The sequence below is a fragment of the Anomaloglossus baeobatrachus genome, chromosome 3 (genome assembly GCF_048569485.1).
Source record: "Anomaloglossus baeobatrachus isolate aAnoBae1 chromosome 3, aAnoBae1.hap1, whole genome shotgun sequence".
NCBI classification, from domain to species: domain Eukaryota; kingdom Metazoa; phylum Chordata; class Amphibia; order Anura; family Aromobatidae; genus Anomaloglossus; species Anomaloglossus baeobatrachus.
In genome coordinates this window covers 272,624,846-272,645,297 of record NC_134355.1, presented here as the reverse complement: position 1 = coordinate 272,645,297, position 20,452 = coordinate 272,624,846, and the positions used below count along the sequence as shown (strand labels likewise).

Here is a 20,452-nt window from a genome sequence, read left to right as displayed (position 1 = left end):
CTTGTTAAAGGGGTTGTCCACTACTTTGACATTGATTGTCTATCCTTAGGATAGGTCATCAATGTCTGATCGGCCGGGGTCCGACACGCCGCACCCCCGCAGATCAGCCGCTCTCAGCGGTGGCAACAAGCGGCCGTAAATGCTCAGTTCCGGAGCTGCTCCGTATTCTGATAGCTGTCGCGGCCGGGTACTGCACATCCGCCTCCTACTGATTAGAATGGGAGGCAGATGTACAGTACCCGGAGGCTATTAGAAAATGGAGTAGTGCCAGAACTGAGCATGTCTGGCTGCCTGCTGCCGATGCAGAGATCAACTGATCGGTGGGGGTGCGTCAAGTCAGACCCCAGCTAATCAGACATTGATGACCTATCCTAAGGATAAGTTATCAATGTCAATGTAGTAACATTGACCCTTTAGAAACCCCTTTAATAGCCAAAGTGTGAATGTGCATCTACAGATTGCACTTATATCAACTTATGTTCCAGCTAATATATTTGGTTCTGCATAAACTAAGCCTCCCATCAAAAGTATATGACTTGTACCTTGAAAAGAAGGGTCAGACCTATGCCGCTGTATAGGTATTACTGTAGAGTATGTATCCCATAAGAAACCTATGCATTATAGGTATTTTATGGTGGCCCTCTAAAGCATAGTCTGCTGCCCTCTACAATATAATGAAGAAAACAAAAACAGAATGTCTGACCGAGACTGAAAGGGCACTTGTTTGGCCTCTGGATGAATTAGGACCTAAGGCTACCTTTCCCGAATACACGTAGATATTTCCCAATGTGAACCAAATATATGGCCATATAAGTCCTAGAAATCCAAGGCTCCCCAAAAATGTGCCAGGGCAGTGGAAACCCATTTGCTTGGTTTTTGTAAATGAGACCACTCTCAATTCACTTCCCGACTGATTTGCATAAACTTTGAGTTTTCGTAGCTCTGGCACATCTTTTGGGGTTAGATGCATGAACTTGCATTTCTGTGACCTATGCCCAAATACTCTGAAAGATTCATTTTAATTCAGCAATATAATCTTGCTCTCATAATCATATTGTCTGCAGCACCTCCCCAGTTTATATGGAGCAATGTGCTGCTGACGACAATGATTTTATGGCAGCATAAATGATCAGATCACCATACGATCAAGCGTTTCACTCATTTGTGGGTGACATGCTTACCACAGATGATTGGCCACTCTTAATGGACCTTTTTCTAGTTTATGTTTAAAAATTTTGAGTAGATGAATGACAACTTTTTTTTTTGCACTAGTGTTCATCATTCCTCAAACTATTGCAAAGAAAAAGTGGAGATCCCAAAACAACCAATCACAGCAATGCTTTCATCTTCCAATAAGCCTCAGAAACAAAATAACAACTAAAATCTAATTGGCTGCTGTGTATTCATCTGTCATTTATTTTTGGACCTAGGTTAGATAAATGATCTTTTATATGTGGCTATAAATTATTTAAAGGTAATGTGATAGAAAATTCATACTGCCCAAACCAGCCTGAGTAGCATGAATCTTAGGGTGCATATAAATCATACGAGGGCTGTCAGATATTTTATTGGACAGCAGTCGCTCCAATGTAATACTACGGAGCAGTGTCAGTCAGAAATTTTTTTCTCATGCCAATTCGTCATGAGGGAAAAAAAATGGCTACTTGTTGCAATTGGCAACGTATCTCGGATCAAGCACATCCATACAAATCTATGGGTGCGTGGGAAACATCAGACTGCACTCAGATGTCATTGACATACGCCGAGACAGGCAACGGAGAAGATGGAGAAATTAATCTCTCCATCTTCTGCGCACCTGTGATCAGATTCTCACATGTGAGAGATTCAGAGCACAGCATAATGACACTCGGCTCTCGCTCGCAGCAGCGTTTGAGCTAAGGATCATTAGTCTGTTACATCCAATGGTTTCACATCGGATAATATAAGCTAGTGTGACCCTGGCCTCACACTGGTTGTGCTATTGCAGCCATGGTGGCCTCCCTGGATAGTGTAAAGAAAGACTTGTCACTCTAGGGAAGCGGGGAGGGGAGAGGCCAATGGGGACATGACTTTCAGACTAGTCCCTCAGCACAGCATACCTGGCTGAATTTATGGATCTAGTGTCTGTTTCATGATGCCCGTGGCTTGGGCAACATAAATCAGTGTCAGGTTTACTTTAAAGGGGCTGTTCACTACTTGACAAACTCTTTTGACTAACCCCAACATGCTAAATAAGATATGAAAAAAGCTCATTTTCCTCTAGAACCAGCTGAGAGGCGCAAGGAGATCAGTGGGAGACACCGATCAGAGTTGAGCAGCGGCAATTGTCCTGGATGTACGTATACTTATTTGTAATCTATTGAGCATGGTAGGGACATTCAATAGGGGTTGTCCAATAGTGGACTGCCCCTCTAATGTACACAATAAGGTAAATAAATGAGCAAAGTCAGTATCTGCTAGTGGGATTTATTTGTATTTTGTATTGCAGAGCTCTGCTGTATGTATAAGCAATACGTCACCCAGAAATAGTTTAGCACATCAAAATATTATAGGACTTTAGAGCCCAAGGGCGGCTTTGCACACTACGACATCGCAGGTGCGATGTCGGTGGGGTCAAATCGAAAGTGACGCACATCCGGCGTCACTTGCGATGTCGTAGTGTGTAAATCCTAGATGATACGATGAACGAGCGCAAAAGCGTCGTTATCGTCTCATCGGTGCAGGCTCCGACATTTCCATAATGCCGGTGCCGCGACAGGTACGACGTAGTTCCTCGTTCCTGCGGCAGCACACATCGCTGTGTATGAAGCCGCAGGAACGAGGAACATCTCCTTACCTGCCGCCGGCGGCTATACGGAAGGAAGGAGGTGGGCGGGATGGTTACATCCTGCTCATCTCCGCCCTTCCGCCGCCATTGGCTGCCTGCCGTGTGACGCCGCACGACCCGCCCCCTTATGCTGCGACGGGGGCGGGGACTATCGCGTGCGACATCGCAGCATCGGCTTGCGATGTCGCAACGTGCAAAGCCCGCCCAAGTGTTCCTCCATACAGGACACACGCACACAGCAATCCCATCTGCAGGAACTCAAGGTTGCATTCATAGGATGTTTGGAGCCTTTTTTTTGTCATTTATTTTTGGGGGTTTTTTTCTCCTAATTTTAAATAATGTAAAATAATAAAGAAAAAAGAGAAACATTTCATTTCAGGCTATTTGAAGTTGTAAGTCCCAAGCTCCAAAATGAAATATTGCTTTGCCTGTAATACTGTAATATGCCATTGCTGCCACTCTTGCACTTTAGGTACTCTCACATCACCAGTAAAAGACAATATAAAAAACAGCTTTATATTACTACACACATAGAGGGGAAGACTAAACACATAGACAATGCACACAAGATACTATATACAGGGAAACACAGCACAACACATTAATACAAAGGAGAGCAGAGACAAATTACGGCAATACTTCACATACAAAAAGTGCCGCCACATGGTCTAACGAGATATTAGTCAGTGAACGCCATTGTTTTATGGAATCTGCTGATATGAGTTTCTTTAATGATTGGACAGATTGAAGCGATGAACGCTGAGTATCCGACAGTGCCCACTGACAGATATTGAATTGCAGTAAATAACCCTAGATGAGTTTTTGTTCTCTCAGCACTACACAGCCATGATTAGGACAGATTTAGACATGTTTCCGAAAGCAGCTACCATGTCTATACATTATATGGTGTGCACCTCAAATACAGTAACAACACAATACAGGCAAGGAGACTCGAGGTGGTTAGCAAACACGATCTACATCACACAAGGCAGAGACTAAAGGAACAGTCACATAACACAGTGGTGTAAGTACCACCTCTTCTGACACGACCCTTGGCTTGGAAATGGTATGCCAGGTCAGAGAAATCGACATTGGTGAAGGATGAGTCAAAGTAACCTAAGGAACAGAACATGTAAAAGTGATGTAAAAGGGAAGAAAACAAAACAAAAAGGATGTGATAATGATGGACTGAGAATTTATGAATTTACAGTACCAAATACGTTTTAGCACCTACAACTTTACTGATGTAAAACCTAGCATGCAGAAAGTAACCTTACCAAGCGGTAAAGATGGCGACTAGAAGCCTGCTTTATGGAGGTTAGTCGTACTATCTGCATGATATTTCACCCCCTTAGAAATCTGAAGCCCACTGGTGGGCATATATACTATCAAACAGGTAAAATGCATAAAATAGAATGGCCACGAATCATAAGGAACGGCTAACCCATCACACGGGTCTATCTGTTGCCCCATCTTGCCCAAGTCTATCTTTGACATACTCGCAGTACAAACAATGGTCATGTTCTCCTTTACCTGAACTGCTGATGCTAGTGCTGCTCTGTAGAGTGCCACCCCAAGACCATCTGTTATTTTTCTGCTTTGGTTTCTGACTTCTTTCCATGGTACGTTTTACTACCGCTTCATGTCGCTCCTTTAACAGGAAAATCCAAGAAGAAATATGGACATTATCAGATTCTATTCCAAAGAGACCTGGATTCCAGCGATGTGTCACTTATTGAATGCTGCAGTTTTGCTGGAATCACTGTTTTATCAGAGGCAGATATATCAGTTCAATGAATGATGAGCTCTGTATACCCCGTCCACTAGTAATGAGCAAGCACTACCCTGCTCGGTACTCATTAAGAGCAATGCAATACTCAGATAGGTTTGACTCGTGTACCAAGAATAATGGAAGTTAAAGGGGGACTCGAAGCGTTTCTGGAAAAATGCTTGAGTTTCCCATTGACTTCCATTATACTTCGGTGCCTGAGTCGTGTCCATCTGAGCATCCAACTGCCCTTAACAAGTAACGAGCACTTGAGCATTGCAGTGCTCTCTCATCACTACTGCCCATACTACTCATTGGTAGCATTCTACATGCAATGGGCATAGGCAGAAAGCTGTCAATAAGTGGTGGAGGCAGGGTTATACAAAGCTCATGATTATGGATGAATACATACAGTGCCTTGCGAAACACAAAAGAGTAAGAGTATTCAGCCCCCTTGAATTTTTCAACCTTTTCCCACATTTCAGGCTTCAAACATAAAGATAAAAAATGTAAATTTTATGGTGATGAATCAACAACAAGTGGGACATAATTGTGAAGGTGAATGATATTTATTGCTTATTTTAAATTTTTGTAAAAAATAAAAAACTGAAAATTGGGGAGTGCAATATTATTTGGCCCCTTTACTTTCAGTGCAGCAAACTCACTCCAGAAGTTCACTGAGGATCTCTGAATGATCCAATGTTGTCCTGAATGACTAATGATGATAAATATAATTCCCCTGTGTGTAATCAAGTCTCCGTATAAATGCACCTGCTCTGTGATAGTGTCAGTGTTCTGTTTAAAGCACAGATAGCATCATGAAGACCAAGGAACACAACAGGCAGGTCTGTGATACTGTTGTGGAGAAGTTTAAAGCCAGATTTGGTTGCAAAAAAGATTTCCAAAACTTTAAACATCCCAAGAAGCACTGTGCAAGTGATCATATTGAAATAGAAGGAGTATCATACCACTGCAAATATACCAAGACCTGGCTGTCCCTCAAAAATTTCATGTCAAACGAGGAGAAGACTGATCAGAGATGCAGCCAAGAGGCCCATAATCACTCTGGATGAACTGCAGAGATCTACAGCTGAGGTGGGAGAGTCTGTCCATAGGACAACAATCAGTCGTACACTGCACAAATCTGGCCTTTATGGAATTGTGGCAAGGAGAAAGCCATTTCTCGAAGATATCTATAAAAAGTGTTGTTTAAAGTTTGCCACAAACCACCTGGGAGACACACCAAATATGTGGAAGAAGGTGCTCTGGTCAGATGAAACCAAATCGAACTTTTTGGGCCCAATGCCAAATGATATGTTTGGCATAAAAGCAACACAGCTCATCACCCTGAACACACCAACCCCACTGTCAAACATGGTGGTGGTGGCAGCATCATAGTTTGGGTCTGCTTTGCTTCAGCAGGGACAGCGAAGATGGATGGAGCCAAATACAGGACCATTCTTGAAGAAAACTTTTGGAGTCTGCAAAAGACCTTCGACTGGGACGGAGATTTGTCTTCCGACAAGACAATGATCCCAAATATAAAGCAAAATCTACAATCGAATAGTTCACAAATAAACGTATCCAGGTGTTAGAATGGCCAAGTCAAAGTCCAGACCTAAATCCAATCGAGAATATGTGGAAAGAGCTGAAAACTGCTGTTCACAAACGCTCTCCATCCAACCTCACTCAGTTCGAGCTGTTTGCAAAGGAAGAATGGGCAAGAATTTCAGACTCTCGATGTGCAAAACTGATCGAGACATACCCAAAGCGACTTGCAGCTGTAATCACGGCAAAAGGTGGCGCTACAAAGTATTAACTTAAAGGGGCCGAATAATATTGCATGTCCGAATTTTCAGTTTATTATTTATTACAAAAGTTTAAAATAAGCAATAAATATCATTCACTTTCACAATTGTGTCCCCCTTGTTGTTTCTTCACCATAACATTAACATTTTTATCTTTATGTTTGAAGCCTGAAATGTGGGAAAAGGTTGAAATATTCAAGGGAGCCGAATACTTTCGCAAGGGACTGTAGCAGCAGGATTATTAGTCCTCAATGCTCTAGTGCTAATGTGCTTCTGATAAAATTATCCCAATTACAGCCAATTTAATCCCAATTTAATCCCAATTTAATGAATATTTGCATGCACAAATACAAAAATATTATAGCCCTTAAAAAAAAAAAAAGAAAACTTGTATAAAAAAGGTGACCTACTTTTTCTTCCTCCAGTTTCTGCCTTCGCTTCTCATCTACGGCCGCTCGCCTTCTTTCCTCTTTGATCCGCTGTTCTTCCAGTTTCTTCTTGCGCTCTTCCAAATGTTTGGCATAATGCTGCTGCGCTCTCACTTCTTTCTCTAACCACAGAGATTCTCTTGCCGCTGACGGTGAAAGAAAATGGAGAGACGAGGACATAGGTCTACGTTGTACTGGCTTCTAAGACATTATGTAACACAAAAAAAATGTTCCTTGCTATAAAGTGGTGACATTGTAATGAACGGGTCCCCCGGCTGAGACTGAAGAGCGGCTGATTAAAACTGACAGAGATGCCTTTTCACAGCAAAAGGCTCCAAGGACTTTAGCTCTGTTTGCAGGGCAGTGGCCACAAGGAATGAGATAAATTTAGTTTGCCATTTCCCATGCCTTGTTTTCTTGATATAAGGCCATCATATATAGAGTAGATACCGCAGAGATGCTATGCTTACACACAATAGGAAGGCATGGCTGTCAAGGTCACTCGGAGTGTATTCTCCTTGGAGCTTAACAGCAGACTGCTTAGCTGCTCGGGAGATTTTCAGGAATCCTTGAGCTGCTGCACATATTACCTTACATGTTACCAATGAGCTGCGCTCGTGTGCCCTTGTCAAGGAAGACTGCTTTATCAAGAAGACGGGGATTTAATTTAACAAGTTCTGGGACAATATAGAGACAGGAATATAGGGATAAGGCAGTTTTATAGAAGTTTTTTTCCTAAATCAGAGCACTGACATTGTTACTGAATCAGATTTGCAATGCACAGCAAATCTCCCAATGTCTGCAGGAAAAGTCAAACAGACAGATCCGCACCAAGTCATGCGCATCTTGCTGGTTGCGGATATCCTTTGAGACTACAGAGGTCTCTTAAAAAAAAAAAAAAATAAATACACTAAACTTGCACTGCAGATTTTCTGCCTAAATATCTGAACAGAAACTCTACAGCTAGTTTGGTATGTCCTGAGAAAGTCCTCAGGCTTAATTATTAGAGGTATGCAAGTTCCTAAAATTCGAATTTCATCGAAAGCACCAAAAGGATGATACCTTGTTTCCCCAAAAATAAGACCTACCCTGAAAATAGGAACTAGCATGATTTTCTGAGTTTCCTTGAAATATAAGCCCTACTCCAAAATTAAGCACTAGTTACAGTCAGGGCTGGCGTTAGGGGAGAGTCAAACTGCGCAATTTCTCAGGGCTCCCACTCTCTTAGGGACCCCAATAGTTGCATGTATTCTGAGGTTCAGATTGTTTAAGGACCTTTGATGACTTCACAGTCTTGTGACCAAGGACTTTTATTTGCAGGAGTCTAAAAGAACGGAACAGGAAATAGGCTGGTCTGGCATTAGGGGGGGCAGGGAGAGCAAACTGGGCAATTTCACAAGGCTTCCACTCTCCTTGAGTCCCCCGGGTTTTTTATCCTGATGATAACACTGCTTTAGGACCTTTGTGACATCATGTCATGTGATTAGTTTGTCACCAAAAGTTTGTCTCCTAATTACAGGAGTCAGGCTGAAGAGGAGACAGGCTGGGATAGATGGATAGATTAGACAGACACACGTGTTACACAGAGAGTTTGGAGAGTTATGTTATTATGTTGATGTTCCAAAATGCGATACTGCAATATGACTATTCTTCAAGAATAAAATGTGGATTGTTGTTCATGCAATAAAAGATAGGACATCCCCTAAAAATAATTCCTAGCCTATCTTTTGGAGCAAAAAAATAAATAAATTTTATATATATATATATATATATATATATATATATATATATATATATATATATATATATATATATATATATATATACACACATATATATATATATCGCTTTATTTTTGGGGAGACAATGGCATTAGCAAAAAGAAGATAGTGGTAATTAGATTTCTTTCACTTTTAGGCATCATGCATTTTTTTTTTTGCTGTGGCCATTTAATAGGTGACATTAACAAGGGTGTAACGATTGTGGTCGCAGAGGGGGACATATGCACCCGAAAGGGACCCGGGATGGGGGGCATTACTACATAATGAAGGGGGAGATGGGACAACACATTTTTTGGATTTATAGGATTTAGAATGCTACAAGGGCCCATGCACTTGACGAACATGTAGCTTTACCATACAATATGCTGGAAAAGGGGAACAAAAAATGCAAGTGTAGTTAAATTGCGTTAAAAAAAAAATGAAATTTCTCAATAGTTTTTAAGTTTTGTTTTTACAGCATTGTGTGGTAAAAATGACCTGGCAATATGATTCCTCTGTTAATATGATAACGGCGATACTAAACTTGTAGAATTTTTTTTCTTTAAGTAGTACAAAAAAAAGAAAATTTGTAAAAAAAAAAAAAAAATTAGTTTACGTTGTTATTATTCTGTCATTAAAACTATGTGAGAACTTATTTTCTGTGTGGCAAGCTGACAATTTAATTGGTACAATTTTGCGGTTCAAACTACATTTTGATCACTTTTTAATGCATATATTATGGAGGGAGTGACAACTAAAACCCCCCACAATTTTGGTATTTTTTCAGCTCCTTAGCTCGCTCCATACAAACGGATCCGAAAGTACTTCATATGCTCAGAAGGTGTTAAAGTAACAACTAATATTAATTATTCTCGGTGTAAAATTTCTTATTTATTAAATACATGATGACTTTTCAGCATTAGATGAAAATCCCTTTCAAAGGGTAAATGCTATTTACCAGCAGCCATCGTGCTAATATTACATACGCAGTATCTAATTGAACGTTTGACTGCAGGAAGAATATGAAGCTACATCCTAACTTCCAAATGACACGTTTTATGTATTCTCTGGATATTACCAGTTAGCAAATATGTTTTGCATCCTTATGTGTTTACTAAATGCAGTAAAGACCCTTAAAGGCGTCCACTTTGCCCCCCCCCCCCCAAAAAAAAATGATGTAGAGGGATAGAAAATCGGACAATTGGAATTTCAACAACTGATGTCTTTGTTTTCCAGGGAGATGAGCCACTACGCTACAAGGAGCATCTTGGAGCAGCTTTCTCCTCTCTCTGGTAAAACACATGAACGATCTGCGGACTCAAAAGCTCAAATATATGGGGAAGTTGGGAGAAATAGGTCTCTGCCGAAAACCCAATTGGCCGACGGTTATCTGGAGGAATTTATAACCCTAGGTAAATGACCACCACCCTACCCCTATCAATGGACTATCTTTATTATGGACACATACTTTTAAATGGTTTTATCAAAGGAATGGCAATCTTCTTGTGAAAAAAAAAATATACAATGCTAAGATCTGCCTTCTGTAACTATTGTACAGTTTTCAAAGCCTCCTCTTGTAGTCATTCAATGGGAACCGTCATGGCGTATTTCCAGGATATAAATTCTGTCCTGATCATGTGGTGCACACACGTGCAGGCTTGTAAAACTTGCTTTTTTGTTGTTCTTTTTTCGCTCAGCTGAACATATATTAATGATTGCACATTTGCAAGTGAAAGTGCCCAGCCAGTTCCATAAAATTGGAGCAGATATGTGAAATTTACATATGGAAGAAGTCTACAATATGCTCCATTATGCGGTGATGATAAGGTTCATGGATGGTCAGGCACGGATGCATTGTAAATGTCCAACTCTTAGTGTTTGCTTCCTCTTCTAGGGGCTTGCGTTTCATATTTCTTTTATATGGTCTCTATTCAGATCAATACAAGGCAGATAACAAGTGAAATATGAAAGAACTTACTGCAATTCTGAACCTAGCTTCACCAATAATAGCAATGAAAGAGATGGCATAGACTAGATTTATACCAAATATCACACTTAAATTAATACATTCTTAATCGTGCTACTTCTGTATCACTAATACCCTATGAATCAAGTTCTTTCATTCATAAAAAGTTTAGTAAAATCCATACCCATCAGTTTTTCCCGCTCCTCTCGACGCTCTCGGGCCAGTCTTTGTCTTTCATCAACCTTAAGTGTGAGATGTGGCTCTGAAAAAGCACAAAATGCCAATACTGATCAGTAAAAAAAAAGCTATGCTGCATAGATTATTAATTCTCTGAACTCAGGATCTGCACCTGTCGTATGTGATTTCCACCCTCTGATGGAAAGATAAACGTGTGCATAGAAAGTACATTTTATGCCTGACATCCAGTAAAAGCACTAGCATCTGTTGGATTGCGACACACAACCAATCCCAGGCATACACATATGCTTGATATGCTTGCATGGTTTTCTAGGGTTAAAGGGTTGTCCCACAAACGACATATCACCTATCCACAAGCTAGATAAACGTAAAATCGCTAGGAGTGTGACCTCTAGGAAGCCTCGCTGATCACAAGAACGGGAATTTCAGAGTCCTCAGTGTAATTGTAGCAGTAAGTGAGAATATGCGTCATTGATAGGATTCACTGTCTACAGGACAGATGGTTACCAATACTCACTAGTGCTCCATTGATTCACATATTCATTCGGACTATATTATGTGGCTGCATTTTAGCTTCCATATCATGAAGCCATGAAATTTAATGATACAACCTTGCAGCATCATAGGCAATTCTTGTTAGGAGACCAATGGTTGATCTGTCTAGAACCGTAGCTTTATTACAAATTCTTTAAATACAGCCAAGCTACGGTTGCCTAAATAAGCATTAAAGGGGTATTTTCAAGTGTGAAAGTTAGCACTTATCTATGAGATAAGGCATATCTTCCTGACCCTTGAGGTTCACTCTTGGAGCCCCCACTGATTCCTGAAGAGCCCTGGTTGAATGGAGCAGTGGTCGATCATGAGCACTGCTGCTCCATTTATTCTCATGGAAGGGCCTGAGATAAGTCGAGAAAAACGCTCTACAATCTACAACCGTCCAATTATAATGAATGAAGTGGGCAAGCCAGGGGTCACAGGTCACAACACCACACGCACCCCACATTCCCTGCAGGAACACCAAGGTCAGAACACAAATCCTTGTTGCCCTCCTCCAGGGGCTGATGTTCACACCAGGGGGTGGGCCAGGCGGTTGGCACCACCCACCGAGGAGTTCACAGTCTTGGAGGCGGGAAAACCAGGCAGAGAGTTTAGCTCAGGCAGGGCTTGAGTGAGAGTCAAGCTAGGGAAGTGAAGGAGTCTAGTTGAAGATAGAGTTTGAGAGTAGAAGGAAGTGGCAGTGGAGCTAGTGACAGGAGTGGAAGTGAGAGAAGAAAAGTGACAGTTTGAAAGCCTGAAGTTGGTCCGGGTGTGTGCCCCGGACTGAGACAGCAAGGTTGACAGACGGCGGCGACCGTCTGCAGGAGAGGCTAATCGGAGGTTGCCGAAAGGACCGTGGACGGGTGGTGGCCCGGCGGTACCGGAGCGGTATACAAAGAGAAGCCAGCACCAGTGGCAGGGGCCTTTCGGATCCCGGCAAGGCTAGGAGTCGCCATAATTTGCCAAATCCGTCAGTGAAGGGGACCTCCGGATCTCCCAGCAGCAAAGTCCTGATTGAAGGCAACAGTCCGACCATGAAGGGGAGACACCGCCACCGCCAAGGCACCAGTTTCCCAGGGCCAGCGCCTGCGGGCAAGAGAGGGGCTCCTCCGGCTCATATCCAAGCTGGGGAGCGGGTTACCGGTGGGAATCCATCGCTACCAAAGAACAGTACTTAGGTGCAGGGAAGTGACCGTCACCGCCAACTGCAGGGAACATCAGCACCGTAGCTGTCCGAGGGACCCGTCCAACCAGCCGTTTGTTTACCGTGAACTGTGTCATCATTCTTGGGCTGAGTGAGTACCTCCGTGCCGTGCGGCACAGCGCTGCCCCTGCGTCCCTGCACCTCCACAGGCCCCATAACCCGCCTGTCCACCATCCTGACCTCCCCATCATCGGGCGCCGGGACTACCAAAACCCCTACCCACGGAGGGGCAAACCAACATCTAGCTGCTCCATACCACCACTCCCGGGATACCCAGACAGAGCAGCGGTGGTGTCCACACAATCACCACAACCGTGGGTGGCGTCACGGACATTAATCAAATCCCCCACCAACAAATCAACCCCCTTTCACTCACGGGCGAGGAGCGCCGCTCGAGTCCCCGGGATCCGGCCCATCGCTCGAGCCAACGAGCAGCAGCAGTAGTTGCAGAGCAGCGGCGGCCGGACCCGAGCAGTGGGAGAGCGCAGCGTTGACACCCTCCTCCCCGCCCGCGACATATGCACGATCAGCCTTCACTCCATTGCATTCAGCAGGTAAACGTCACAGCGTCAGTTTTGGGGATTGGTTCAGGTCCCAGCGGTGGGACCCTCAGCTATTTGAAAATTATCCTTTTTCCCACAGGAAGAAGATAACATTTAAACTTGAGAGTATCACATTTAGTGAAGCATTTACTTCATGTTACAATCTACTAATACAAGACGGTTTGAGTTTGAAAATGTTATACTTTTCAGATTAATCTACAATACGTTATAACATAAACATTTCAGCCGTTGACGACAAAACAAGAATCTAATGAAGAATTAAGGAACCAAACATTCATTCAAAACATTAAAGCAGCAAACATTTTTATAATAATAGGAGAAGGGCAGTTTAAACATGAAAATGTTTAAGATTCCATAAAGGATTAAAGAGGTTGTCCACTACTTTACATTGATGGCCTATCCTTAGGATAGATCATCAACGTCTGATCGGCTGGAGGAAGACACCTGGAACCCCTGCCGATGAGCTGTTCTCTGTGCCGGCAGCAGCAGGCAGCTGGAAATGCTCAGTTCTGTAGCTACCCAGTCAGTTGAAAGGCGCGGCGGCCGGGTACTGCACATCTGTCTTCCATTCAAACCAATATGAGGCGATGGAAAGTACCCGACCGCTATCACGAGACAGGGCAGCCCCGGAACTGAGCATTTACAGCCACCTGCTGACGCCAGTGACAACAGCTGATCGATGGGGATCTGGGGTGTCAGACCCTGGCCGATCAGACATTGATGACCTATCCTAAGACTAGGTCATCAATGTAAAAGTAGTGGACAACCCCTTTAATACTTAGAGCCAAGATGATTCAAAGTATGAAGGGGCAGTACATGCACTCTCATCATTCAAGAGAACTGAAGAATGCCCCTACTTGTCAGCAGCTCTCCTGCACTCACCAAGATGGGACCACAGGGTAATTAGCATTAGTCACAGGTGGCATGTAAAATGATATATCACTGGGTACAGGAATGTTTAACAATAAATCAAACATCACTTCCTACATGAATGAAGCCGTTTCAGAGGGGCTCCTGCAAAAGACAGAATTCATTATGGCTTTAGTAACAGCACTGTACTCAGCTATCTTCTCCAGGCCCACAAGCCTTGAGTGCAGCAGCAGTACAGTATAAATGCTCTGCTCCACTGCTCTTCAATTTCAACAGCGAAATTGGGATATATCATAATCCTTATGCAACTCATTCAGTTTTTTAAAGACATATTTCCTCAGCTGGAACAAAATTAATTCCCTCTCTCATATCCGTGATTGATTTTACACCTTATATCACAGGATTAATATTCAATTCCATGTAGTCAGCAGGGGTCTTAGATACTGTAATCCTCAAGTAAAATTCTTACCAGGGAACAAAACCTGTAAATTGTTTTTCTAAACCGCATTATATAAAATCGAAGAGCTATCAGAGGAAATGGTAAAACCCAGTCTTTAGGAAGTGGTCAGATGCTTGGATAATGTGGGCCTGTATCCTTAAGGACCTGCCACCAAGTCAAAGGACCTGCCACCAAGTCAAAGGACCTGCCACCAAGTCAAAGGACCTGCCACCAAGTCAAAAGTGGCTAGTCGTTATTCTTATTTTATTAGCCCTGCTCCCCAGAGTACGCGTTTGGTTTTTTGTTTGTTTTGGGTTTTTTTTTTAACTGTCATGCGATTCCAGACATATGGGCTGTTAAATTATTTGATACTAATATTTATGGCCTTTACCAAGGGGGCATTGCTCACAGGGTAATATACAGCAGCCTACAGACACAACCCCTTGTAAAGACCATGAATATTAGACTAGATAAAAAGGTCCTCATTTCTGGAACCATATGGGGAATCAGAAAAATGGAATTCTTAGGGGAGCATCATGAATAAAATAAGGGCAAAAACTGACAATTTCTCACCCAGCAACAGATCCTCTTTAAAGCCCCTTTCCAGCCTTTTATTTTCTTTAATACCTTTCTTGGGGATCACGTATTCTCATCAATCGGCATCTTCCTCTCCTTTCAGCCCCCCCAGTCCTCCACATAGTATAATGCATGCCCATAGTTCCCCATATAGTATAATATACCCCATAGTTCTCCATATAATATAATAGCTCCACATAGCCCTCCAAATACTATAATGGCCTCTACATATCCCTCCAAGTATTATAATGCACCCGCCATAGTCTTCTATATAGTATAAAGCACCCCCCATAGACCTCAATATAGTAGAGTGCACTCCCCTTAGTCCCCCATATATTAGAATACACTCACCATAGTCTTCCATATAGCATAATGCACCCACATAGTCCTCCGTATATTGTAATGCACTTCAAAGACTTCCATACAGTATAATGCACACCCCATAATCCTCCATGTAATATAATGTACTCCCCATAGTCATCCATATAGTATAATGCACCCCCCCCCCCCCATGTCCTGCATATAGTATTATGGTCCCCACAGTGTACGTACTGATTTAAATAAAAATTTATAAATAATAAAAAATACTCAGCTCTCCATGTCCCAGCTGCTCTGGTCTCGGCAGCAAGCGTTCTGAAGCTGTTTCTTCACTGCTGTGCACAGCATGTGCGACGAAGTGACTTCACTATGCCCACTGCGCTGAGCTGTCAGGACGTCAGATGCCAAGGGAGAATGATGGAGAAGGGAGCGGATTGCTCCCTCTTTCATCATTGCTTTCAACTGTTTTGGCCTCCAGAATCCTGATACAGTTGAAAGTGCGACGACAGGTAGGGATGGGGAGGCCAGTTGCCGACTCTCGCATTGGGACCCCCCGGCTCACAGGCCCCATAGTGTCTTTTCAGTCTGCCGTTATTGGTTGTATGCCACTGACCTCACTAAGATATGTTCCATCTCACTTGTTTGTTTTTCTTTAGTATTTGTAGTTTGAACATACGGGGCATGGTTCCCCATTCTTAGGCTGTGTGGGTTTAGTCTATATAGCTTTTCATGAACACGTGTTTAAACAGTCAGGCCTGGCTCCTGCTCTGCCCAATTTATTGAGGTCTGCTGGCACCTAGGGAGGTGAACTGCAAAACTTAGTGTCTATACTGATTGGGTACACCTTGTGGTAGCGGGATGGCTTTTATGATTTTGTTGTTTTTTTTTATCAAAATAGTGTCAACTAAGTGCTCCATGTATAGTTACAATTTACTTATTACTTACAGCAGAATATTTGCTCATTTTCTTATCCTAGTGACAACTACAGTCACGTTGTGTCAGAGTGCGGCTGAAAATGGGTGAAGAAGGCGAATGATGAGTATAAGACTACATGCATTACACTCCCTAACAAAGAAATAGGAAAGAAATGCTGGAGTGGTGCTTTATTAGGAGTCTGTCAGCACAGAGTGACTGTTCCTGCCAAGTACAGGCGCTCGGTGCACTATTGGAGTGGACAAACATTTAAGTGCACCTTCCTACCTGCTTATTTTTCCTCTATCCCTACCTCTTCTTTGAGAGCGCTGGCTTTAGAGAGCCAGAGGTCAGAGGAAGATAGAAAACAAGTAGATGGGAAGTTGTAAGTAAATGTTTGAGCACTCCAATAGTGCACCGATCGCCAGTACTTGGTTGGAATGGTCGGCCATTCTATGCTGACAGAACTTGCCACCTCTACTAACTTGTCTACTTAGCGAATGAATGTGTTGTCCATGAAAAATATTGGAGTGTCTATTCTTCCGCATTGTGCCATTCTGCTTTAATAGGATGATAATACGTGAACTAAGCATTACCACTGTATTTATGATTGTAGTCCTTTCTATAAATTCTGACTGATTGGATAATGTCAGACAGTGCAGAGACCAGGGGCGGACATACCATTAGTGCTGCCGCACAGGGGCCCAAGAGGTAAGGGGGCTTATTTCAATTTTCAAAGCAGGTAGAATTTTGCATTATGATGAACTAATTGGCGGCAAAGGGCCAAAATATTGTTCTTGCACAGGAGCCCTCTTCTGTCTGTGTCCATCAGTGGTAGAGACACACCATATTCCCAATGTTAATATCCAGTTTATCCATAAATTTCCAGAAGAAGGAACGACACTATAACATTTCAAAGAAAAGAAGCTACAGAATTTTTGATTCATGAAAAATACGAGCATTTACTGAAATAGACATGTCAACAGAGGAAACCGGTCCTCTTTTAAAAAGGGAACCTGTCAGGTGCAATAAGCACCCTGAACCACGAGCAGTTCTGGGTGCACATTGCTAATCCCTGCCTAACTGTCCCTGTATACACTAGTATAGATAAAGAGATCTTTAGAAAATGTATTTCTAAAGATCTTTTATCATATGCTAATGAGCGAGGGGACTAGTCCCCTGGGCATTAGGTCCTCTGGCTAGTCGGCTCCATTAGCATGTCAGTACTCCCCTGTGGGTGTGCTAACATGCTAATGGAGGTGCAGCGTCAGAGGATGATTTCACTCACCTCTCCGCTGCCATCGCCGCCCGACACTGGATTTCGTCTCAATGCGCATGACCCCGGAGTTTCGGTCATGCACACTACTTCAGTTTGAAGCATACACCCAACCTCATAGTGCACATGACCGAAACTCCGGGGTCATGGGCACTGAGCCGAAATCCAGTGTCGGGCGGCGATGGCAGCGGAGAGGTGAGTGAGATCATCCTTGGACGCTGTGCATTCATTAGCATGTTAGCAAAAGCACAGGGGTGTACTAACGTGCTCATGGAGCCGACTAGCAAGGGAACTATCGCCCAGGGGACTAGTTCCTGTGCTCATTATCATATCATAAAGGATCTTTAGAAATACTTTTTCTAAAGATATCTTTATCTATACTAGTGTATACAGGGACGGTTAGGCAGGGATTAGCAATATACACTCAGAATTGCTCGTGGTTCTGGGTGCATGTTGGACCTGACAGGTTCCCTTTAAGGGAACCATCTAGCAAGCAGGATTTTCCCATATAAAGTAAAGGCAGTACCATACTGGTGCTAGGATGGTGAAACAAATCATACCTTCAGTTTCCAGATTGTTTGTTTGATTGCCAAAATAAATGTTCTTAGAGATCCAGAACCAAGTGCATTGGTTGAGCGGCGTGTGTAGTGGGGACATTGCAGGTCGGGTCCTATGTATATATTCCTCCTTTTGCATCCTCCTGGCTTGCACCTTTTTAAAATTTTTCACTACGCCAGTGCCACTGTTGGCGGCGCATGGGCATTGCTATTGTGATGTGATCTTCATTAAAATAGCACAAGAGTCAGTGTATACGTGTATGGCGATCTTCGCCGCCATTTTATTGAAGACACTGTGACCACTATGAACGGCAAGGGGCACGTACATAGATGAGAAAAAAATTCAATCTGCACACGCGCCGATGCCACTCATATTGGTCTCCACAGAGTCTTCAATAAAATGGTGGCGGAGATCGCGGTACATGCATTCGCTAACTCTAGCACCATTTTAATGAAGACAACATCATAAGAGAAGTTTAAATAAAGAAAAGGTGGCATCCTAGAAGAAGGAATGTATACAGAGGACCCGACCCACAAAGTCTAGCCCCACTGCACATGCCATTCAACCAATGCACTCTTTTGTGGACCTTTGAGGGTTTTTTTTTCTGAAATCAAACATACAATCTGGAAACTGTAGGTATTATTTGATTAACCATGCTAGCGCCAGTATGTCACTGCCTTTACTTTACATGAGAAAATCCTTCTAGTTGGTTCCTTCAAACTGTTTTGCTACCCATATGGCACACAAGGCATGAGGTCATCAGCCAACAGATCACCAGGGAAAATATTGATCAGGCATGGCATTCTTGTAGTAGAAAAGAGCACTCTGCTGACTGAGCATCCTTGTGTATAGGAGGGATGTCTTCTATGTATGGGGAAAGGTGGAGAGGATGGAGAGGGTGTAAAGGGGAGGGAGAACCAATGCACACAAGACGCTCCTTCATAGCACCTGAAAAGAACATGGTTTCATAGCAAACCAGACATGTACAGAACAATCTATACATGTGTTGCGGGCGGAGGGGATGCGCTCGCCACGTTCGGGTCCGGGGCTTCTGCTGCTGCTGCTGCTCGGTGGCTCGAGCGGTGGACCGGACCCGGGGACTCGAGCAGCGCTCCTCGCCCGTGAGTGAAAAGGGGGTTTGTATGTTTACAGAGATTGTTCGTGATGCCACCCACGGGACGTGGTGATGTTGGCACCGCCACTGCTGGTAACGGAAATCCCGGGAGAGATGGTAGGGTGCAGCTAGGATGTTGTCCCCTCCGTGGGTAGGGGGGTTAGTGATCCCGGGGCCCGGTAGTGTAACGGGGAGGCCGGATGGCTGGGGTGCAGGGACTGCGCGGCGCGGTGCCGGATGGCACTGGTGTACTCACTCAGAAAATCACTGACAGAGTCGTGGGTAAACCAAAACGGCCGGATGGACGGGTCCCGCAGCCGGCTGCAGTGCTGTTGTTGTGCTCTCCCCGGACGGCTGATGGTGACTGTCTTTCCCTGCACCTTTAAGAATGTTCTTGACTCCTGTGGTTGCCCACCGGTAGTCCGCTCCCCGGCGTATAGATGCCGTAGGAGCCTGTTTTGCCCGCAGGCGCTGGCCCTTGGATCTCTAGCCTGTGGCGGTGGCTGTATATCCTCTCTGGGTGGACGGTTGTCTTCAATCGGGACTTGGTTGTTGGGAAACCCCTGGGGTTCCTGTCACACTGAGATTTGACTATTGATGGCGGCTCCAAGCCTGGTCGGGGTCCGATGGCCCTGCCTTTGTGCTTAGCTTCACTCCATTCCCCGGTCCGGTACCAGCAGGCCGACGCCCGACCCCGGTCCTTATGGCTCTGCGGAGTTCCACCAACTCCTGCAGACGGCCACCACCATCTGCCAACCTTGCTGTCAGTGCCTGGGCTCCTACCCAGACACCTGAAGTGTTTACTCCTCTCACTTTCACCTCCAAGACTGATCTCACACTTTTCCTGCCTCCAGGCCTGTGAACTCCTCGGTGGGTGGGGCCAACCGCCTGGCTCCGCCCCACCTGGTGTGGACATCAGACCCTGGAGGGAGGCAACAAGGGTTTTTGGTTGGCTGGTGTAACTGCCTAGGATGGGTGTGTGTGTGTTGTTATGTACAGTGCCTACAAGTAGTATTCAACCCCCTGCAGATTTAGCAGGTTTACACATTCGGAATTAACTTGGCTTTGTGACATTTGGACTGTAGATCAGCCTGGAAGTGTGAAATGCACTGCAGCAAAAAAGAATGTTATTTCTTTTTTTTTTTTTTTTTAAATTGTGAAAAGTTTATTCAGAGGGTCATTTATTATTCAACCCCTCAAACCACAAGAATTCTGTTTGGTTCCCCTAAAGTATTAAGAAGTATTTCAGGCACAAAGAACAATGAGCTTCACATGTTTGGATTAATTATCTCTTTTTCCAGCCTTTTCTGACTAATTAAGACCCTCCCCA

The 20,452-nt window shown here is 43.8% G+C and overlaps 1 protein-coding gene across 6 annotated transcripts in view; it reads right to left on the bottom strand.

The window, feature by feature from the left end:
- MAP7 (microtubule associated protein 7) overlaps window positions 1-20,452 on the bottom strand; it is a 218,158-nt gene that overhangs the window by 60,309 nt on the left and 137,397 nt on the right. For all 6 annotated transcript variants that reach the window (XM_075339843.1, XM_075339840.1, XM_075339841.1 and 3 more), the window contains exons 3-5: window positions 10,742-10,819; window positions 6,814-6,977; window positions 4,361-4,478 (exon numbers count right to left, since the gene is read on the bottom strand). In XM_075339843.1, the coding sequence (XP_075195958.1) occupies window positions 4,361-4,478; window positions 6,814-6,977; window positions 10,742-10,819 (360 nt within the window). The remainder of the gene's footprint in view (window positions 1-4,360; window positions 4,479-6,813; window positions 6,978-10,741; window positions 10,820-20,452) is intronic.